This window comes from Hevea brasiliensis, chromosome 9, assembly GCF_030052815.1.
Source record: "Hevea brasiliensis isolate MT/VB/25A 57/8 chromosome 9, ASM3005281v1, whole genome shotgun sequence".
In the NCBI taxonomy this organism is placed as follows: domain Eukaryota; kingdom Viridiplantae; phylum Streptophyta; class Magnoliopsida; order Malpighiales; family Euphorbiaceae; genus Hevea; species Hevea brasiliensis.
In genome coordinates, this window is record NC_079501.1 from 17,349,900 (window position 1) to 17,372,292 (window position 22,393).

General features: G+C 33.6%; 4 protein-coding genes across 5 annotated transcripts; 3 read left to right on the plus strand and 1 right to left on the minus strand.

The window, feature by feature from the left end:
- Nucleotides 1–1,178: 1,178 nt before the first annotated feature.
- On the minus strand, nt 1,179–5,009 carry LOC110665033 (inactive TPR repeat-containing thioredoxin TTL3). Of its 2 annotated transcripts, none has more exons than XM_058153214.1 (7): nt 3,638–5,009; nt 2,767–2,962; nt 2,500–2,675; nt 2,089–2,293; nt 1,771–1,972; nt 1,552–1,658; nt 1,179–1,392 (listed from the first exon to the last, which is right to left on the minus strand). In XM_058153214.1, exons 1-7 carry the CDS (start codon nt 4,585–4,587, stop codon nt 1,240–1,242), a joined length of 1,989 nt encoding a protein of 662 aa, XP_058009197.1. In that variant the 5' UTR covers nt 4,588–5,009; the 3' UTR covers nt 1,179–1,239. The 2 variants fall into 2 exon arrangements, with proteins under 2 accessions (XP_058009197.1, XP_021680682.2); XM_021824990.2 differs by having other exon boundaries at nt 2,089–2,422; nt 3,638–5,008.
- Nucleotides 5,010–8,034: 3,025 nt separating this feature from the next.
- On the plus strand, nt 8,035–9,287 carry LOC110665100 (uncharacterized). The gene is made up of 3 exons (XM_021825091.2): nt 8,035–8,130; nt 8,215–8,259; nt 8,630–9,287. The coding sequence occupies exons 1-3, from the start codon at nt 8,035–8,037 to the stop codon at nt 9,044–9,046; spliced, it is 558 nt and encodes a 185-aa protein (XP_021680783.1). The 3' UTR covers nt 9,047–9,287.
- A 1,926-nt stretch (nt 9,288–11,213) lies between these two features.
- On the plus strand, nt 11,214–11,753 carry LOC131183138 (uncharacterized). Its single transcript, XM_058153216.1, has 2 exons — nt 11,214–11,465; nt 11,549–11,753. The coding sequence occupies exons 1-2, from the start codon at nt 11,275–11,277 to the stop codon at nt 11,724–11,726; spliced, it is 369 nt and encodes a 122-aa protein (XP_058009199.1). The 5' UTR covers nt 11,214–11,274; the 3' UTR covers nt 11,727–11,753.
- Nucleotides 11,754–12,919: 1,166 nt separating this feature from the next.
- Nucleotides 12,920–21,427, plus strand: LOC110665035 (phosphoenolpyruvate carboxylase 2). Its single transcript, XM_021824991.2, has 10 exons — nt 12,920–13,366; nt 13,901–14,292; nt 14,526–14,610; nt 16,161–16,383; nt 17,109–17,212; nt 17,307–17,394; nt 17,678–17,832; nt 19,124–20,122; nt 20,467–20,853; nt 21,014–21,427. Exons 1-10 carry the CDS (start codon nt 13,199–13,201, stop codon nt 21,305–21,307), a joined length of 2,895 nt encoding a protein of 964 aa, XP_021680683.1. The 5' UTR covers nt 12,920–13,198; the 3' UTR covers nt 21,308–21,427.
- The last annotated feature ends 966 nt before the right edge of the window (nt 21,428–22,393 follow it).

Below are 22,393 nucleotides of genomic sequence, written 5' to 3' on the forward strand. Positions count from 1 at the left end.
GTGAAGTTAGTTCTATTCTTTGGACATGCAATGTTATGATTGCTTTGTTACCCACTGTTATCCAAATATGGTTGTGGGTGTCTTATGCATTAATGATTGTTCTCCCACTGACATTACATTGACCTGTGTTCGTGTCGAAGTAGATATTATTTATGAGAGAAGGGTGTGTGGGGGTGGGGGTGTTGGGGGGAGGAGGGGTGGGTGGGTGGGTGGTGTGGGGGTGTGTGTGGCTGGGGTGGTTGTCGTTTGACTGTTTCTATATGTGATTTGTTTAATGCATGGCATTTAAATTTCCAAACTTCTAACCTCGTATGAATGTCTTGAAGGTTAGCTGGAACTGGGACACACTTTGGAGATTTTATAATTATGAGGACCGATGTACGACCTGTGTACAACTTTTGTGTTACCGTTGATGATGCTGCCATGGCCATCTCACACGTGATAAGGTAATTGCTGTACCATGACCCTTATGGGGCATAAGATAATGTGCTGGCTAGAGGGTATGTTCCTCCTGTTTACTGCCATCGAAGTCCTAATTTTTGGTTTGTGATTTCTTGTTTGTTGCATTTTTCCCATCCCATTTCAGAGCTGAAGAGCATTTGCCAAATATTCTGAGGCGAGCATTGATCTACAAGGTGTTATCAAAGTAAACTTCCAAATACACACACATACACATATGCATTTTGCCCTTCTTTCTGTCAAGGATAAGTTCATTTAATTGCCTACATATGATTCTGACACAGGCTCTTGGATTCCACATGCCTTACTTTGTACATGTTTCTTTAATTCTTGCTCTGGGTCGGATTAAATTGTCAAAACGGAATGGTGCAACTTCAGTGGGCCACGTTCTTGCCAGTTCTGTTGCTTATCTTTGTAGGTTTGATATTTTAGCATTCTGATTATTTCTGCATATAAGAATTTTATTTTTCAAGCAAAGACAGATGTTTCCAACAGCAAAAACCACTGTTTAACAGTTCAGGGAGATGAGGTCTCTGACCCAGGCAATGAGATGAATTTTAGTGTTTTGATTACAAAATAACACCATAGTTTTTTTTTTTCTTTTAATTAATGTAGCATCACGGGTCTAATCATGTAGCTGATTATAATATGGGTAAAACTGGTAATTACTGGTATAAATCACGGAGCAAAGACCAATCACTGGTTCTTCCAGGTGAATGAATTAAAATAATAATAATAATAATAATAAAAGCAGACAGATAGAACATGTAACAATGTAATCTATAGACTGTAACTCCTCACCGAATCCTCCAAGAACTGATGGCTCGGACAGATTATCTCCTTCACCTTGTCTCCATTCTTATAAATCTTGAATGTTGGAACAGTTTTAATGCTCTCAGCTTTTGCTACTGCTAAGCTTTCTTCCACATCCACCTTCAATTAGTCGTGCACAAATAAGCATCTCACAATCAAAACAAATTCATCGCAAAAAATAAAAAGGCAAAAGCTTTCCAAGAATCCAATACATAAACATGTGAAATGCAATGGAATGAGCTCGTTAGCTTAAAGAGAAAATGAAACATAAATATCTACCTTAAAAAAATGAATTGATGGATACCGAACACATAGTGTATTTATGAATGGGGATATATCTTCAGATTGTTCATCAGATGCTGCTTTAAAATGAACAATCTTAACACCTGGAAATTGCAAAGATCTAGCTCAGAGAAACATATAGCGGGAAAGGTGGAAAGAGCAATGATGGCCAAGTAATTACTATACAAAGATATGTCAAAGGCTACAAGCATTCACCAGGTGATGAAATTGCAGCTTTAAACTTATCAAGACTGGAAATTTCTTCTACTTCACCCCCAAATTTTGTATTATGATCTTCACCAAGAGATTTCTTCAATTTGATCTGTGCTTGGTGTAGAGATTCCAGAACCTCATTGTCCCCTGGTAGTTCCCTTCTCAAGACGTCGTAATCTTTCACAGCTTCTGCCCATCGTCCAAGCTACAACATCACAAAAGAAGCAGATAAATTACCAAAAAAAGGATAAATAAAACTAAGAATTCAATGAACAATCTTGACAGCACATGCACGCACAACAATGCAGAACAAATATTCACCTTTACATTTGAGGCAGCCCTTCTAGATAAGGCCTTGGTGTAGTTTGGTTGTATTCTAAGGGCTTGAGTGCAGTCCTCTATAGATTTTTCCCACAATCCAAGTTTAGACCAACAAACTGCTCGATTGCAGTAAAGAACAGGGTTGGAAGAATCATATTTGAGGCCTTCCCCATAAGCTGAGCTGGCTTCCGCATATTTTCCAGCACTGAAAAGATCATTACCATGGTTACGAGCTCTTGCTGCCATTTTCACATTGGTTAACACCAAAGCAATGTCTACATTACTATAATCAATTAGCACAGCCTTCTCAGCCACTGAAACTGCATTCTCAAATCTGCAATAAATCTATTCTCCACTCATCATCCCAAAGGCAGAAACTGTTTTACAATTGAACTTCATGTAAAATCTCACCTTCCCAGTGCCAATTCAATCTGCGCTTGGACGTAAAGCACATAAGCTTCAGCAACCATACCAAATAACTTTGTTTGTAGCGGATAATATTCACCCTTGGGAATGTTTGATATGGTTGAATCTGCATCTTCAAGTTGGTGAAGTTTCAAGAAGGCTTCCGCTTTACAGGCAATAAGCTGTAAATTACATGCTAAAAAAATTCAGGAATCCAAAATTGCTTCCCCGTTAAATAGAAAAATGTAATCATATCAAGGCTATGGGTTATACCTGAGGAGAAGAGTCAGCTCCAATTGTTAAGGCTGCATCAGTTTCCCTAAGTGCACCCTTCCAGTCACCAATCTTCCGTGCATCTGCACAACGATTTATATGCTTCTCCAATGACTGTAGCTTCTGCAACTCAGTTGGACCTGTTTGTCGCCCTTGAAAAAGTAAATGGTGCCGAGCATTTTCAGCTTGTCCTAACCTGACAAACTACCCAAGCTTAAGGATTGTAGATCTGCAGTGATAATAATTGATGATTGATGCACAGTGGAACAGAAGAGCACAAACAACAATCTACCTACCTAAAGCCCAGAAAGCTACCATAACCCGTAATCAATGGAACTAAATTGGAGATATGAAAAGTTCATGACCAGACAACCCAAGACATTTTGAGCTCGAGTCCAAAAGAGAGTCACATGAGCAGAAATTGAAATTCAGAAAAGGTTGCACATAACTCCAGAAGCAAAGAAGCAGACAAAAAAACACTGAACCTGAATCTAGAGAGCTGCATAATAAACACAATCCAAGAATCCACCTAAGACCTGAAATCCAGGAACGGATCACAACGATTTAGCTAGTTCCTCAAATACTGGAACACCAAGCAACACAAAGATCAACTTTTCTCCACCCCCATTATGAACTTACTAGATCACCGATCCAAAGAAATAGGGAACTTCAACATGAAAAGAAAAAAAAAAAAACAAGCAAAGAAGAAACTTATCGTGAAAAAGGAGATCCGATCTTCACCCAAACCAACACAAACATGAAGCAAAACCAGAGAAACAAAAACCAATCACAATCATCCAAGCCAAAACATCACAAATTAAATAATTAAAGTAAACAAACAATAATCTTGGCCGAACACGAAGTGACTTACCTAAGATAAAGAGAGGCCAACCTCTGATGAGCCCTGGCATAACCAGGGTCCAGTCTCACAGCCTCTTCACATTCCCTCACCGCCTCGCTCAACCTCCCTACTGCCGTCAGAGCCGCCGCCTTATTACTCCGGTAAGCCGCATTCTCCGGTGCCAACAATATTGCTTTATCATACAAACCCAGCGCTTCCACAAAATTCCCTCTTCTATACATTTCATTGCCTGCCTTCTTCATCTCCTCTGGATCACCACAACCACCAGTACCTCCTCCAGTTCCCAATTTACTAGTAGCAGCACCAGCACCAGCACCAGCACCACCACTTCCGCCACGCATAATGCTGCCGTGTCCATAGTTTGCCGTTCCTGTACCCAGAGTGTCCGTCTTGTTTGCAACGCGACACGTCAACCCAGTTTTCAAGATTTTTCCCGATGGACAAATGTTGCCACTGGGAAGCAAATTTGAGCTTGAACTTGTAGAAACCGAGGTTGTTCCATTATTATTTCCATAGCTGCTAACATTGCTAGTAGAGCCAAAACTTGAACCAGAATAGATCAATGGGACTCCAGCCGAGATGGATCTTCGATGACCCGGATGCGAATTGTTGGAACGCAGAGTGTTATGACGAGCTGGGCTGGTCTCGGATGAGCCGAAGAGCTCGCCGGAGTAGTTGTGTGCCACATTTTCAGGCTTTTTAGGGAATTGGATAGAGGTATTAGTAATTTTGGTGGCGGAGACAGAACCAGAGGAGCTTGAAGTGCTGCTTGAAGGGGTGGAGGTGGTAGCATTATTGAGAGATGCCCGAATTGTTAATGGTGAAACTGGAGAACCCAGATCGAGTTCTTTGAAATCCAGCTTCCTGGTGTTGTTGCTGCAAGTGACAGAGTCACGAAACCGGTTGGTGAAGGAATCATTAATGGGTTCTTGAGAGGGTGATCGAGAGTAAGGTGACATGATGGTGTTCTTTTTGGTGAGAAAAGTTGAAACAAAGATAAACAAAGTTCGTTGTGTTGAAGAATAAATTCTAGAAATGTGCACTAAATTGAGACATAAAAGAGGAAAAAATGAATGAGAGAAAGAAAACAGAAGAAGAGGTTCAAAAGAAACATGGAGTTTTTCAGAGAGAGAGATGAGATGGGGATCTCGTGATATAATAGGAGGAAGCAAAGAATGAACGTGACTGATAACAACTTGCCTTGAGAGAGTTTTTTTTTTTTTTTTTTTCTTCTTCTTTCCTTTTTAACCTCCACTGTTCTCTCCCTTCTTTGTACTTTTTTTTTTTTTAATATCATAGATGCCTGTACTAACTAATAATTCTTCTTCTTCTCTCTGCTCCTTCCCTCAGCGTTTTATTCTATCTGGTCTCTAACCTATATAATATAGCTATTTATTTTCAAAATTAATAATTAATAAAAATTCAGACCATTTAGAGGGTTATCTCAGTCTATTACAGTTGTAAATTATGCTTTTAAGGTGACAAATTTGTTTAAAATATTTTTAGAACTTATAAGGTGTATTTATTAAAAGGAACAAATTGAGAATAAGAAAATTTTTATTTTAATATTTATAAATTAATTTAATTAAATATTTTATTATATAATTTTTATTTAATTTTATAATTGTACCATATATACTTATTGTTTTTATTCTCAATTTATTTTTCTACAATAATTTGAATAAATTATTTATATTATTTTTCATAAATTTAATTTTTTTAATTTTAATAAAATATTTATCTATAAAATATTTATTTATTTAATTTGAAATTAAATTATATTGTATTATGAATAAAATATATTTTGTTACTGTTATAATAAAATATTTAATTAATAAAATTTATTATTTGAAGAAATAATTTAACATTTATTTATTTTAATAATAAATATAATTAAAATTTATTTTTTACTAAACAAATCAACAACCATTTATAAATATTTTAACTAAACATATAATTATTTAAAAATTTAAATTTTTATAAGCATAAATTAATTTATAAGCACATAATACTTAAAGTTAATTTTTATAAATTAAATTAAACACTTAAAAAAAAAAAACCAATGAGGTATTCGTGCACTGAAATTTGAACCTTGCATTGTTATGAAAATTGGTTAGATGATAATTAAGAAAACTGATACTCTTTGTCTGCTTGAGTTTAACTATTAATATTGAAATTTATATAAAATTAATTAAAATGTATATAATAAATATATGAATTTAAATATAAATATTTAATTTAATAATTATTAAATATATTTTACTTGTTAAATATTTTAATTATTTTCAAGACTTTTCTACTTGAGAGTATCTTATTGGCTATTGACTTATTGTAACGGTTCTTATCTTGATGATTAATAGTGGTCCAGGATAAATTATATCCTATAATTGTGATATTATGTAGGTAATTTTATATAGAATGGTAATTCAAAATGAAAGATATGTAGTTAATGGTGGGTGGCCAATTATCTACTTTATTTTTTATTTTTAAAATAATTATTTTTCATAAATATAACAATTTAATTTATATATATATATATGTCTTTTTTAATTGAATTGTCATTACAGGTGGGGTTTCCTATATGCAATCAGAGATCCATAAAATTACTCATGCTCCGGATGGTGTTCACCGAAAGGGATTGAAATCACGATCTATCTCTCTATTAAGGTTGCTCATGAATATTGAATCTTCGGTTTTGGCTTCATGGCAAGACTAGATCTTATTTGGGTGCATTGGTCTGGTCCCTCTCCCAATTAGATTAAGATCAATATCGATGGCGCTTTCAACAAATGACTCGATGAACCTTTGGAGGAGGTTAATTTGTCTATAATATTGAGATTTGTTTGGTTTTGAGTCTTGAGCTTTGGGTTGTTATGGAGAGGTTGTAGCCTAGAGAATGTGATAATCTTAGTATGGCATCCATGGTGAAGGGCAATATGGATTTAGTTGGAAGCCTGAATTCTTTAGTTTCCTATATTAGATGGTCGTTGGAGCTGGATCAAGAGGTTTAAGTTAATCATATGTTTAGAAAAGCTAACTTTTGTGCGAAAAATATAGCATCAATAAAATGATAAATAAATAAATAATTTTTTTTGTTTAAATTAAATTTATTATGAATTTAATACGTAAAATATATGATAGATATTTTTTTTATATTAATAATTTAATTTAAATAAAAATGTATAACATCAATAAAATAATGGGAGAAAAATATTGATTGAAAATATTGTTTATGAGGATTGAGGAATGTGATGAAGGCATTTTTCTTAGATTAATTAAGTTTCACAAAAAAAAAATGAAAACCCAAAATTAGTTGTGTCGTTAGAGGCAGATTCTACGACGTGCTCTTTGATGATGAGATGCTAATAATGTTGCCCTCGTGTGTTTTCCTTAATTAACTTATTCCAATCTCAACATTCCATATGTTTTATACTTTCTAAAATTTCCAAATTTTTTGCAATATACATTTATATATTTAATTTATAATGAATCGAATTTGAATAAAAATTTTTTTTAAAAATAATGAGATAAATTTAATATAATTTAAATTTTACTAAAAATTTTTAAATTAGCATGTGTTATTTGATAGTAATTGAATAATAGATTCAATTTGCTAAAATATAAAGGTTCCTTTATTTTATAAAAAATAATTTATATTTGAAAAATATTTTTTGTGAATTTTTTTTTTAAAATATATCTTTTATAAAATTATTTTTATTATTTAGTTGTAATATTTAATTAATGATATGTATTTATATTATGTATATATTAATATTTTTATATTTTATTAAAATTATTAAAGTTTTAAAAATAAAAAATAACTTTTTCTTTTATATAAAGGGAAAGTTATTTTTTTAAATATGATTTAATTTTTTTTATAAAAAAATATTTGTTATTTATCTATTTTTTTAAATATCTCAAATACTAAAAAAATATAAAAAATATTTTTCATTAATCAAAATAAAAATAAAATGTAGAAAAAATTATGAGATTATGTAAAAATATATTTAGCATAGGCATGTGAGTTAATTTAAGTGTATAAGAATATATTTTTTTTTTATATTCATTTGCTACTTAAGTAAGGAAAATATAAGAAATTATAAATATATTTTTTTTCTTTTCTCTCTCCCTTTCACGGGAGAAATCCTAAATTTGGGATAAAGCACCGCAAAACAACTCAATTTGAAAGAAAAAAAAAAAAGAAATATTTAACTTATTTTTGAAAAATTAAAAGTTTAATTTCGAATTTTCTCAAATGGGACTTTTTTTTTATATAAATAATTTATCCATTTTTTTAAAAATTTTTTTAAGAAATATTTAAAGATCCCCTAGCAGGCCAAAGCAATGAAGTATATATATATATATATATATATTCACCTTACAGCGTAAACAAGAAGAATTTGAAAATGAGAACTTCGAAGGAGGAAATCTGTCTCGAAGATTATCTCCATTTCTTTCACTCCCGCAAGCAGTTCGATTTTACTGTAAATTTTCTCAAGCAGGTTCCTCTCTCTCTCTCTCTCATTTTCATTTCGATTTTCATGCAAAATCATCTATTAATGATGATTTTTATTTTTTATTTTCAGATCATTGCCATGCACGGCTTCAGGAAAATCATTAAAGGCCCTAAGGTTTTACCCGCTCTTTCTCTCTCGTTTTTGTGATTTGATTGAAAGTCTTAGCAACGTGTTTGGTTGCTGAGAAAATGTTGCAATATTAATATTTTCAAGTCCCTTAAGTTTAAATCGCTCTCTCTCTTGCTTGTGGTTGGGTGAGTAACATTCTCAGCATAAAAAATTCTGAGCAGTGGTGAGAAAATGTAGGAGAATAACTCCTTAGTTTGCGCAAGATGCTTGCATGTGCTAAACAACCCTCTCTCTCTGCCTGAAACCTCTGTTTCCTTCACGCTTAATTTTTTCAAGTCCTCCTGTACTTTCCGGGCAACCAAACATATTGCTAACTTATTTTTTCCCTTTTATTTGAAAATTTCACATCTTATAGAAGGAGTTAACCGAAGCCATCGAAACAATTGACCTGCTCAATCTCTCGCGCTCCACTTTGGGAGACAATGGCGTTTCCTCATGCGCGTTCATCAATCTCGAGGATGTAGTATCAGACCTGAACGACCTCAATTGGCAAGATTGCTGCGTCACTTCCATCCAAACCCTAAACTCCTCCAAACACAACTTCTCTTCAAATCTTCATGCCACCGATACCGCTGATCACTCTCTCAGCCTCAGTTCGAAAACGTCAGCTGACGGTTATGGAGCTGACGGAGTTGCTGTTGCCGCAGGCTCTTCAGCGAATGGTGGTTCCACGACTGGCAGAGGCACCTCGAAGTTGGGCCGCAAGAGGAAGAGAGGCGGCAGCGATTTTGGATCTACAACTTCGGGTCTTCCGGCGTTTGGATCCGGTTGAATTTGTGGAGATGATGGGAAATTGGTAGTTGTTTTCCCGAATGTGAACGTTTTCCCCTACTTTGATTAAGAACAAGGGTATTTGTGTCTTTTTATCGTGCCCGTTTGTGTGCTTAGCGTCCAGTTTAGCTGTTAGTTGGTAAAACTGTGGTTTTGTTGAAGTACAAGGGCTAGTCTGTCTTTTGAGTCACTTTTGTAGGCTTTTTCCATTTTCTTTGCAAAGATTTTATAAATTCTTGTCATTTCCTCGTCTATATAAATAAAAAAATTCTTGTTATTTTTTTCTCATATAAATATAAAATTCTTCATCTTTTTTTTAATAAAATTAATTCAATAAAAACTTATTTAAATAGTTTTTTTTAAATTTAAATGTAAATATATTATTTTAAATTATTGCATATAAAAAATTCTAATGCTAATAAGCTCTATCTCCTTTAAAAATTTATGAAATTACTTCAAAAAATATTTAATTACTTAAAGAAAGCTCTCTTTAAGAAATTACTATAAGGTATAAATTTATCTCAAATAAACAATTACACTTTCTTTCCACCCGCAAAGAAGCCACTGTAGACCAATAGCACAAGTAAATTATTTTGGATGTTATCTATTTCAATAATTTTTAAGAAAAATTATTATTTAATATCTATATTTTAATAAAATTAATTATTTAATTTTAATATTTTAATAAATATATTATTTAATTTCTGTAAAAATTTTTATTAAACTATTTAATTTTCTGTCAAAATATATAGATCAACTAATTAATTTCTTTAAAATAGAGAGACTAATTAGTTGATCTATATATTTTAAAAAATATTACTATTTAATCTTTTTATTTAAGTGAATCTAATTAGTTGATTAATATATTTTGAAAAATATATTTTTAAATAAAAATATAAATTTTACTATGTGAAAACTAAATCTTAATTTATATATTTTTTTTAATTTTTAATTCTTTAAATATCATTTTTATATTTTCTCAACTTAAAAATAATTTTTTTTAATTATTTAAAAACTTAAAAAAATTAATTAATTTTTTTGTGTAAATAACTTACATTATTTTTATTGATAGATGAAAATAACAAGATAATAAGGGGAGAAAAGTATGGGTGTAAAAATATGGGGAGAAAAATAAAAAAAAGATAAGAAATAAATAAATAAAAAAAGAGAATTAGGGCAATTTAGGTATAAAAAATAATTATAAAATAAAATAGTTAATAAAATTAAATTACATGAATCAATTAATATATTTTTCTAAAATATATGAATTAACTAATTAATTTCATTAAATAAAGAGACTAAATAGTGGGTTAACTAATATTAATTAATAAAAAATTTGACGAAAGGATTAAATAGTATAATAAAAATTTTTATAGAAATTAAATAGTATATGTTTTAAAATATAAAAATTAAATAATTAATTTTATTAAAATATAAAAATTAAATAGTAATTATGCTAATTTTTATTTCTATTTCAACTTCAACTTTATTTATCTTACAATGCTTTCTTAGAAAGTTACTGGTTGCGATTAGGCAGACTAAACGTGAATGATTTTTTTACACTTGCTAATAGCAATAGCAAAACGTGAATGATGGTGCAGTAAGTAAACCATTCCTATCATTATCGTTAATTACTTGCATTTGTTTTTCATGCAAACAACACCTGACATCCCACTATTACAACGTTTACCAATATATCAATCTTTTGCTTTTAGCAAACATCATAATAGAAATTTTGACACTGTATCTAGAGAAATTCTAAAATACATTGAAAATATTAAAAAATAATGCTTTCTATAAAAATAAGAATAAGTTAATTTTTTAATTTGGAAGAGTGAATTCTATGTGCTTTGTGAGTGAGGGAGTATAAACACCAGATTTATATTATATCTAGAAAGGAAAAGTAGGAGAAAAATTATGAGGAAAAAAAAAGTCATATTTTCCTCCTCTGGATTAAAAAAAAAAAAAAAAATTCAGTACCCTTAACAATACAACTTCAGAGGCAGCCACGAAGTCTATCTTGGTGGGAAGATTCAAGCGTCTGCATGTGAAACAATGCTCTGTGTCTCATATAAGGAATGTTATAAAAGAAGGGTTACAAAATCGAATCCCTGTGATTACAAATAGCCTGCTCATCCTAAAGGACTGCCCTCCTAATATGAAAATTGAAGAAATTGACCTTGATACTTCCTATTTTGGGTTCAGGTTCACGGGTTGGCTCTGCATTAAATGACGAAGGGGAACGCTGAGTACATGAGAAAAATTTTTGAAGGTCTGGAGGAAGTGGATTTCACTCCTGATGATCATATATCATGGAATAGCTGCCTGCGAATTCGAGCAGTCATCAACGTAAACAAACCCCTTTATGAAGGCTTTGCAAATAAAAGACCTCATGGGTCTTTGGAGAGATTCAAATTCAGGTATGAAATACCGACTTCAGCTACCTATGTGACATCATTAGCCATTTGATGAATACTTGTCTAAGCATAGCTAGTATAATCAGGCCAGGTAAGAGGCAAGAGTTCGGCCGATGGAGGAGGGCAGAAATTTTCCCACTGAAGAATCAATTTAGTGGTGAAGAATCATGGGGGGAGAAAAACAACACTACCAATCTTCTCAGATACCCTACTCCTTTGAGGAAGGAGCATGGGATACCATTCATTTTCTTTTATTTCCATTAGTTAATGTTAGAAGAATCTTAAGTTTACTTTCACCACTTCTTTCATTCAATAATAATAATAATAATAATAATAATAATAATTATTATTATTATTATTATTATTTTATTTGTTTTTTTTTTTTTTTTCTAAAATCTGATTGTTACAAACTATCCTTACAAAGGCACTAGGATTGTCCCATTCAATATATTAAAAATCTTGTTAATGAAGAATAAAAGCATTGAGATAAAAATATTTTACTTTCATGATATTCGCCTGAAGAATGTGATCCATGCAATTATTCTTTAAAATTTTCCTTGCTTTAGAACCCTACGAGAATACTGGGATGTGTCATTTAATGAAAACAAGTTCAAACCAGCACATTTCCTACTAAAACAAGTTCAACCCAGCACTAATTCTAGGATGGCTTCTTCTACTAAAGCATATGGCAGTCCCTTCAAAGATAAGAACCTTTCTCTGGAAAGCTGGTTCAAATGGCCTAGCCACACTATCGGAAGTGTTCACGCAATCCCCTGTGCGCCCTTTCTGCAATGTTAATTCCCACTTATCTTCAAAAATGCCCACAGGGACCAGCTAGAATATGCCAAAATATTGCTCTACTGCAGCAATCTTCTCTTCCTAGGTGTAATCATTTCAATGCCAGGAATGCATCCTCATGGCAGCGTCCCCCAGCAACGCATCCCAACTCAAGTTCAATGTCGATGCATCATTTGTGCACGGAGAGAATCAAACGGGTTTAGCGTTTCTAGTCCGCAACCATGCAGCAAATTAAAGGTGGTGGATGGTCAACGATGGAAACTTACGTGTGCATCTCCGCTAGCAACAGAAGCTCAAGCTCTTTAGCAGCTATTTCATATGTGCAATATGCAAGCAGTGCAACATGCCATATTTAAAGGGATTTTCTTTTTCTATGTCTTAAAGATTTAAAATATAAATATATCATATATTTTATATTTTAAATATATGAGAATTAAAATTGAATAATTTTTAAAAAGTATTATATATATATATATATATATATATATATATATATATATATATGCAAATCTTATACGAGTAAAACGTTTTTTTGAAACATCATTTAAGTAAGGATACATAATAAAATATTTGAAAATGCGTATCAATAAAATATTTTTATTTTTATTCATTTTACTTATTCCAATTACTCTTTTTTTTTTCATAATTAAAATTTTAAATTTTTTTTTCAAAGATAAGCATGGAATTTTCCTGTATAACCTTTAGGCTGTGCACATCGAATCTCCTCCCAATCTCTCTGATACCAACGTAGCAAGTTGTGTTCGAAGGGCATCCAGTTCTCGGCGAAGAATCTACGCGATCTTCTTTTTGTGTCTTTCACGAGATTCACTTCCATCTTCTACTGCTTTCGCTTTCTTACTATTTCCGCTGCTATATATTCGCTTTCCCACCTTCATTTATAACCGAGCAAGCAACGAGGCAGGGCAAACATAGCTACTATGGCTGCTAGGAATTTGGAGAAGATGGCATCAATAGATGCGCAGCTCAGGCTATTGGCACCTCGCAAAGTTTCCGCGGATGACAAGTTAGTGGAGTATGATGCTCTGTTATTGGACCGTTTTCTTGATATCTTGCAGGATTTGCATGGGGAGGATATCCGAGAAACGGTATTACATTTTTATCTTTACCTTTCTAGAAATGTTTGTGTCTCTTGTGTTTGAAGTGATTGTTTTAGCTTTCATCGATTGTGTCTTTGATGCAATTTTGTTCATTGACAAAAGTTATTGTATTCCTGTTTCAATTGAATTTGCAAAGGTATTGAATTCAAATTGTCAGGTTATATGATAACATGCCAAATCTATTAGGTACCCAGTTCAATTTTCTGTCTTTAAAAGCTAAAATGAGATTAAATTCAATTACATTTAAAAAAAAAAAAAGAGATTCTTATACACTTTGATTTAATTGTCTTCACTTACATTTTGCTATTCATGTATATTTTTATTATTCTTGACATAAATCTGTATGTTATTGATCCAAATAATTGTGTTGATTCAAATAACTCTTGGCTATGGATTAGAGGGGGTGCTCAAGTTGCCTTTAGTAATGGGCTGGAGTGAAGGAAAGCCTTCCATCATAATGTGCAAACTTAATCTTCTATGCTTACAAGTAACTGGCTGATTTTTTCAATTTAAATGATCTAGGTTCAAGATTGTTATGAACTTTCTGCTGAGTATGAAGGGAAGCATGACCCTCAAAAGTTGGAGGAACTTGGGAAAGTGATAACGAGTTTGGATCCTGGGGATTCAATTGTTGTTACAAAATCGTTTTCTCACATGCTTAACTTGGCCAACCTGGCTGAGGAAGTTCAAATTGCATACAGGCGAAGGATTAAATTAAAGAAGGGAGATTTTACTGAAGAGAACTCAGCAACAACAGAATCAGACATTGAAGAAACCCTCAAGAGGCTTGTGATGCAATTGAAGAAGTCCCCAGAAGAAGTTTTTGATGCTTTGAAGAACCAGACTGTGGATTTAGTCTTAACTGCACATCCCACTCAATCTGTTCGTAGATCTTTGCTTCAAAAGCATGCAAGGTTTGTACTCCACATGCATAAAGGATTAACGCCTTGTAAGAGGATCACTTGTGGAACTCACATTCTTAGACAATTTGTTAAGCATATGTTTCTTGTTCTGGCCCATCATACAATTGTTCACTGGCTGGTGTATGCTATATCAACTGTTTGTTAGCTGTAGGTTCCACTAGATAGAGGATAAGGGTTTCATTCCTTGGATACTTGATGATACTATCTGTTTTCCACATTTTCAGGATACGGAATTGTTTGACCCAGTTGTATGCTAAGGACATTACTCCAGATGATAAGCAGGAACTTGATGAGGCTTTACAAAGGGAGGTATGGAGTTGCGAATGCTATTCTTAATTTTTCTTATTTTAATCTAATACTTATTAGCGGAAGAATAACAATCATAACAACCATGAAATATAAGTAGAGAGGCAACAAAGATAAAGTCAACAAGATAATGACCTTGGCCTAGCATCTACTTTATTCAAAGTTAGCATTCTCTAATGTTATACTTGTTGTCTTTCTATAATACATAAAAGTAATTAGAATTTAATATAATTGGCAATATTACATTTAGAAAAAACATGCAAGCATCTCTAGTCGTATTGAATATCAACTATAGGCATTCCTTTAGAGGCTCCTGATGCAGAAATCTATAAAGATGCCAAGAAAAGGGCTCGGTACCATATTGGAAAAGCAAAGTTGATTCCTAGAAATCTCGGCATTCCTTTTGTTATAAATACTCCAGCTAACTGTAAATATTGTGTAATGCTATAGTTTCTTTAAACATGGCTGATAAACATTCTATTTGTGTTGAAAAAGTTGTATGACACTTCTGTCCCTCTATCATATAAATCTTTATCAGCTTTGGAATCTAATTTATGTTAAGCACTTGATCCTGGAATCATTAAAATCCATAAGACAACTTGAATTCATGTCCATTATGGTAAGTACCATTCCTCTCTCTCTTTCTCTCCCTCTCTCTCTCTCTCTCTCTCTCTCTCTCTCTCTCTCACACACACACACACACACACACACACACACACACTTTCTTGTGTGCATGTGCACAAATACAAGAACAACTCATGTGACACTTAAATCATACTTGCTTGTGTCTTATGAGTGGAAAATTGGAAGAAGGCAATGATTCAAAACTGTGAAAATAAAAAAATAAAAAAAAAAGCCTTGCATATACAAATAGATGCTTTGCTTTCCATGCTCTGAGATCTGCATAGACTGAAACATGATTTTGGGAAACAGTGCATAATTAACTGCTAGGGTAAATAATTTTCAAAGAGAACTGCTCTAGGTAAAACTATTTAACATTTTTCGCAAAAGAATTGTTTTAATTCTGCTGACTATGTACATGGATAATCTCAATTTTTTTAAAAAAAATTTTTGAGTTAGCCGCATAGGATATTGGGAGCCATTATGAATCATCATGCATTTTTGTTTGATACTGGTATTACATTTTTGCAAAAAAAAAAAAAAAAAAAAAATCCATTTTGGCTAACAGTATATAGATGATCTCAAATTTTTTTGTTCAGTTAGCTGCACAAAACAATGGGCAGCAATCCTTTTTACTTGACAGTGAACTTGATTGTCACAGCTTGAAGATGAAAAATATCATTTCTTGTTTCTATGACACAGTGTTGGATTGTCTTCATTTTGATTAAAGGAATGAAAATTCTCAATGTGTGGAAATGCATATCTCGTTCTCATGTGTGACAATGGCTTCTGAAAATCTTTTCTCCCTCTTTCATTTGTTAATAATCTGCATACAACATCTTCTTGAGAATATAATTGAAGATAATTTCCACAATGTTGTGCAACATGATTTGCTCAAAACCTATGCAATGCATCTCTTTCCTCTCATGTAGATCCAAGCTGCATTCCGCACAGATGAGATCCGAAGGACTCCTCCAACTCCACAGGATGAGATGAGAGCTGGAATGAGCTACTTCCATGAGACAATTTGGAAGGGTGTCCCAAAGTTCTTGCGCCGTGTTGACACAGCTTTGAAGAATCTTGGGATAAATGAATGTGTCCCTTATAATGCACCTCTCATCCAATTCTCTTCTTGGATGGGTGGTGATCGTGATGGTGTGTCTCTTTGTTACATTAAGTAGTTGCTTTCTAAACACATGACTTATACCCTTAATTGATAGTTGAAATTGAAACTAAAAATTATTACAGAATTCAATTCTGAAAATAGTTTGGACCTGCCTTACGATGGACTTAGGATTTAGGAATTCATTTTTATTATAGGGTGGCTTGCTATAAGAAGGCAGAAAAAGAACATCAGAATGCTCCTAAAAGAGATTGATAGAAACAGGTGCATGGATGGCACAAAAGGATCATGCATCTGATCCATTGGGATGTAAACTAAGTTCAGCTGTAAGAATATATGTGAGATGAGGTGAATAGGTTTTCTTAATTAAAATTTCTGATAGAGATATTATTTTGATTTGTTACAAATGGAACCTCAAGCTATTCAGGATTTATTCTGTGGTCAATGCACATAATAATGGTGCACCTTCACTTACAAACATGTGTGATCAGCCCAAGATTAGCTTGTCACTTCCACATGCTTGAGGGGAAGGTGCACTAAATGATTTCTCCAAGTTGTCAAGAAGTCTATAGATAATTATGTTCTTGGGCTTATTTTTCATTGGTTGTTTGCACAATATCGAATATAGGTGGAAGTTGTTGAATACATGAGTTTTCCTGAATTTCCTTCTTCCACCCCTACTTTACTGGGCAGCGTGTTTTTCTTCACTGTGGTACTTTCCTATTTTAATATCTGTCTGTCTGATGGTGAATTGCAGGAAATCCTCGAGTAACTCCTGAAGTTACAAGGGATGTTTGCTTACTGGCCAGATTGATGGCTGCGAACTTATATTTCTCACAAATAGAGGATCTTATGTTTGAGGTACCAAAATGTCCATTTCATAAGTTATTAGATTATAATTATACCATTCTTCTTATTATCATTCACTTCATCTATCATGTGATTTTATTTGCAGCTGTCAATGTGGCGGTGTAATGATGAACTTCGTGTTCGTGCAGATGAGCTTCATAGGTCTTCAAGGAAAGATGCAAAACACTACATAGGTATGTAATGTTGGTTTCAATTTATTGATTGGAATCTGTCTTTTTGAAAATTTCTGACAACATCATTGTATCACGAGTTTATTTTGTATTCTGTCAGATTTTGTGTTGAAAGTTTTGTTTATTGTGATGTCAAGAGTTTCAAATGCTATCACTTCTGAAAAATTGTATGCCTCAATGTGTTCTAAGCTACTTGTACTATTGGACTATTGGATTTGTCTTTGTGGGTTTATTTATTAACAATGAATTCTATTTATTTATTTATTTGAATGCATTGTCTACACAGAATTTTGGAAACAGATTCCTCCTAGTGAACCTTATCGAGTTATTCTTGGTGATGTGAGGGACAAGCTTTATAATACGCGTGAACGCTCTCGTCAGTTATTAGCCAATGGGATTTCTGACATTCCTGAGAAAGCAGCTTTTACCAATGTTGAACAGGTCCCTCCTCTATTTACTTTATTTTTATACCATTGAATTTATTTTTAGGTTACATGCATGTTAAAACTAAAACTAATAAATATTGGAAATTTGCATGGAAAATATAAAAATTCTTTTCTTTATATGAGAAAAGGAAAAGAACATATGATAAACAAAAGGTCATGAAAATGAGTCAGCCTTTATTTTAAGTCATAAATACTGTATTTGATATTTTTGTTTTGTGAAATGCAAAATATATTACGAGACCTCATCATGATACCAAATAGAAAAATAGAAACATGGAATAGCAAGTAACAATTTATGCCTTAATTTGTAGGAGCTAAAGGTAATTTCTCAATGCTTTCTCAAACATGAATTGATCAAGAGAATTTTCAGATTCACCAAGTTGTAGGTGGGTCTAGAATGATAGAAGTAACACTAGAATTTTTGGATTCTCCAAGTTGTTGGTGAGTCTAGAATGATAGAGGTAATGCTCTTCTTTCTGTGTATATATATATATATATATAGAGTATTTTTTTTGAAATTATTAATTGTTTCTTGGAATCCCCCATATTGAAAAAATGAGTGGTTGTTAGAATAGCAAATGTCCTATAAACAAAGAAACTCAAATGGTGCATACATTATGATTTTATAGGAAATGTTTTTGATTATTGATTAAAAAATATAATTGCAATTGTGATTTCAAAGTTCTGAAGCTCTCTTTGCTTCACTTCAATGTCGAGGATTTGATCGATAACAGATTGTAGAAGTGTTGGATCAATGTTAGAGATTTGGTTTATAGTTGATGTTCAATTAATGTATGGCAGAAAATTTAGAAGTGATGGGTTACTGATAATATTCTTGAAATTTGTAATAATGAATTGCTAGGACCTAAAATGTTGCACTAAAATTCTGATGTTTGCTCGGCATAAAATCCTTAATTTTTATTAATTTCCAGTGATAAAATATTTGCTAGTTACTTTCTTTTCATGTTTATCATTTCTGTAGAGACCGATGATTTTGTCTGCAGAATATTTTTTATTTTCCTTGAAAAAGAATTAGGGTAATATATGGTGCATGGTTATCATTTGAGCATTTATTTTTATATGATGCACCACTATCCCTTCCCTTTTTAGCGTGAAGCGGAGTATGGAAGGAAACTCACAAAGTGCTTATCTTTCAGCATTTTAGCATGAAAGGCTGGTTCAGGCCTCCATTTGCTATTAATTGATCCGGACTTGCTTGTTCAAGAATTTCAGCTATGGACAGGATAACAACACCATTACTGATTGATTTTCTTCTGTTCCTGTAGTTCTTGGAGCCTCTTGAACTCTGTTACAGATCACTCTGTGCTTGTGGAGATCGACCAATTGCAGATGGAAGCCTTCTTGATTTCCTACGGCAAGTTTCTACCTTCGGGCTTTCACTTGTAAGACTTGACATCCGACAGGAATCTGATAGGCACACTGATGTTCTTGATTCTATTACAAAGCATTTGGGGATTGGATCTTATCGAGAATGGTCTGAGGAATGCAGGCAGGAATGGCTCTTATCTGAGCTCAGAGGCAAGCGTCCTCTTTTTGGTTCTGATCTTCCTAAAACAGAAGAAATTGCTGATGTATTAGACACATTTCATGTCATTGCTGAACTTCCTCCAGACAACTTTGGTGCCTATATAATTTCAATGGCTACAGCGCCATCTGATGTACTTGCTGTTGAGCTTTTACAGCGGGAATGTCATGTTAAGCAGCCACTGAGGGTTGTTCCATTGTTTGAAAAGCTTTCTGATCTTGAAGCTGCTCCTGCTGCTGTTTCTCGTCTTTTCTCAATAGATTGGTACAGAAACCGAATCAACGGGAAGCAAGAAGTCATGATAGGGTACTCGGATTCTGGGAAGGATGCTGGGCGTCTCTCTGCTGCTTGGCAGTTATATAAAGCTCAAGAAGAGCTTGTGAAGGTGGCAAAGAAGTATGGGGTAAAGCTAACAATGTTCCATGGCCGAGGAGGGACAGTTGGAAGAGGAGGAGGACCCACTCATCTTGCAATCTTATCTCAACCACCTGACACCATTCATGGATCACTTCGTGTGACAGTTCAAGGTGAAGTTATTGAGCAGTCTTTTGGGGAAGAACACTTGTGTTTCAGAACTCTTCAGCGTTTTACAGCAGCCACACTGGAGCATGGAATGCATCCCCCAGTCTCACCAAAGCCAGAATGGCGCACACTGATGGACGAGATGGCAATTATTGCCACTAAGGAATACCGTTCCATAGTCTTTCAAGAACCCCGTTTTGTTGAATACTTTCGCCTTGTAAGTATTCTGCACAATTATTGTCTTTTCGTTTATCCGTCCTGATTAATCTTATTTTGGCAGCAGAATGCTTCATGTCTGGCAGCTATTAACACGATATATTGTTCTTGTAGGAAGATAAATAAATGGCTCTAAACATATTCCATGGTATAAAAATGATAAAGTAAAACCGCCTACTTTAGAGAAGATATCTTAATGACATCAAATCAATAATTCTCAAATAATGTACTGCAAATGTTAAAGAAGTCATGAATTGATTGAGCCAAATCTTTGTTTTCACTGTTGACAGTTACTATATGCTAATTTATATATCTCCTCTAATGTTTGGGATTCAAATGCTGCAGGCAACGCCAGAGTTGGAGTATGGTCGGATGAACATTGGAAGTAGACCATCTAAAAGGAAGCCAAGTGGTGGGATTGAATCCCTCCGAGCAATTCCTTGGATCTTTGCGTGGACCCAGACAAGGTTTCATCTACCTGTTTGGCTTGGCTTTGGGGCAGCATTTAAGCACGCCATTGAGAAGGATGTAAAGAATCTTCAAATGCTACAGGAGATGTACAATCAATGGCCCTTCTTTAGGGTCACAATTGACTTGGTCGAGATGGTGTTTGCCAAGGGTGATCCAGGAATTGCTGCGTTATATGACGAGCTTCTAGTATCCAAAGAATTGTGGCCACTTGGAGAGCGCTTGAGAGTGAACTTTGAAGAAACCAAGCGCCTTCTCCTACAGGTAATTTAAGAGTTGATGGTTTAAAATCCATCGCATTTCTTTGATGAAGCAAACAACCAACACAAAGTCACGCACAAAAAATGGTTTTTTGTGAAAACTTACTAATTTAAATTTTGTACTGACATTAATAAATTACTTATTTTCTCTACTTTCTCTATAGATTGCTGGTCATAAAAATCTTCTTGAAGCAGACCCATACTTGAAGCAAAGACTTCGACTTCGTGATGCCTATATCACAACCCTGAATGTCTGCCAAGCTTACACTCTGAAGCGGATTCGTGATCCTGACTACCATGTAACGGTCAGGCCACACTTGTCAAAAGAATACATGGAATCAAAACCAGCTGCAGAGCTTGTCAAGCTTAACCCTACGAGTGAGTATGCTCCTGGCCTGGAAGACACCCTCATTTTGACCATGAAGGGTATTGCTGCTGGCATGCAAAACACTGGTTAACGGTGTTATCTTTTGTTGCTAATATTTTCCATCATATAAAATAGATTTGCATGAAAAGTATGAGTGTTGTATTTATCGGATGCTTTGATCAGCATATAATTTAATGTCTTCTTTTTCTTCTTTCTTTTTTCTCTGTGCGTGTATTTTTTTTTTTTTAATCTTTTTTGAAAGAAAAGAATGTAAATTATACTAGAAGGATTAGATCTTTAGAAGTAAAGGAAGCACTTAAGAGAATGAAAGTAGGTAAAGCCTATGGACCCGATTAAATACCAATTGAAGTGTGGAAGTATTTGGGAGATATGGGAGTGGCATGGTTAACTAAATTATTTAATAAGATTCTAAACTCAAAGAAAATGACTGATGAATGGAGGAAGAGTATTTTAGTACCTATTTTTAAAAATAAGGGAGACATACAGAGTTGCTCAAACTATAGGGGGATTAAACTCATGAGCCATACTATGAAGTTGTGGGAGAGAGTTGTGGAGCATCGACTACGTCATGATACTTCTATCTCTCTCAATCAATTTGGTTTCATGCCCGGTCGTTCAACTATGGAAGCGATCTTTCTCATTAGAAGCTTGATGGAGAAATATAGAGATGTGAAGAAAGATCTACACATGGTTTTTATTGATTTGGAGAAGGCTTATGATAGTGTTCTAAGAGAGGTCTTATGGAATGTGTTAGAACAAAAGAGGGTATCTATTAGGTACATACAAGTATTAAAAGATATGTATGAAGGAGCAACTACTATTGTGCGCACAGTGGGAGGGGACACAAGAGATTTTTCGATTTTAATTGGATTACACCAATGATCAGCCATAAGCCCTTACCTTTTTATATTAGTTTTAGATGAACTGACGAAACATATACAAGAGAGTATTCCTTGGTGCATGATGTTTGCGGATGATATTGTTCTGATAGATGAGACACGAGAAGGAGTCAATAGGAAGCTAGAATTTTGGAGAAGTACTCTAAAGTCAAAGGGTTTTAAGTTAAGTAGAACGAAGACAGAATACATGCATTGCAAGTTCAGTGAAGGCCAAACTGGTGATAGGGAAGGAGTTAGTTTGAATGGAGTGGTACTGT

What these genes read in the sequence shown, in the direction of transcription:
- LOC110665033 (XM_021824990.2), bottom strand. Translation starts at nt 4,587, where the DNA reads ATGTCACCTTACTCTCGATCACCCTCTCAAGAACCCATTAATGATTCC. An exon ending in GAGCTGACTCTTCTCCTCAG is followed by an intron (nt 2,676 to 2,766) that starts GTATAACCCATA and finishes TGTAATTTACAG; the next exon opens with CTTATTGCCTGTAAAGCGGA. An exon ending in ATTGAATTGGCACTGGGAAG is followed by an intron (nt 2,423 to 2,499) that starts GTGAGATTTTAC and finishes GATTTATTGCAG; the next exon opens with ATTTGAGAATGCAGTTTCAG.
- LOC110665035 (XM_021824991.2), top strand. Translation starts at nt 13,199, where the DNA reads ATGGCTGCTAGGAATTTGGAGAAGATGGCATCAATAGATGCGCAGCTC. An exon ending in AGATGCAAAACACTACATAG is followed by an intron (nt 17,395 to 17,677) that starts GTATGTAATGTT and finishes TTGTCTACACAG; the next exon opens with AATTTTGGAAACAGATTCCT. An exon ending in TTGTTGAATACTTTCGCCTT is followed by an intron (nt 20,123 to 20,466) that starts GTAAGTATTCTG and finishes CAAATGCTGCAG; the next exon opens with GCAACGCCAGAGTTGGAGTA.
- LOC131183138 (XM_058153216.1), top strand. Translation starts at nt 11,275, where the DNA reads ATGACGAAGGGGAACGCTGAGTACATGAGAAAAATTTTTGAAGGTCTG. An exon ending in TTGGAGAGATTCAAATTCAG is followed by an intron (nt 11,466 to 11,548) that starts GTATGAAATACC and finishes TAGTATAATCAG; the next exon opens with GCCAGGTAAGAGGCAAGAGT.
- LOC110665100 (XM_021825091.2), top strand. Translation starts at nt 8,035, where the DNA reads ATGAGAACTTCGAAGGAGGAAATCTGTCTCGAAGATTATCTCCATTTC. An exon ending in CTGTAAATTTTCTCAAGCAG is followed by an intron (nt 8,131 to 8,214) that starts GTTCCTCTCTCT and finishes TTTTATTTTCAG; the next exon opens with ATCATTGCCATGCACGGCTT. An exon ending in AAATCATTAAAGGCCCTAAG is followed by an intron (nt 8,260 to 8,629) that starts GTTTTACCCGCT and finishes CACATCTTATAG; the next exon opens with AAGGAGTTAACCGAAGCCAT.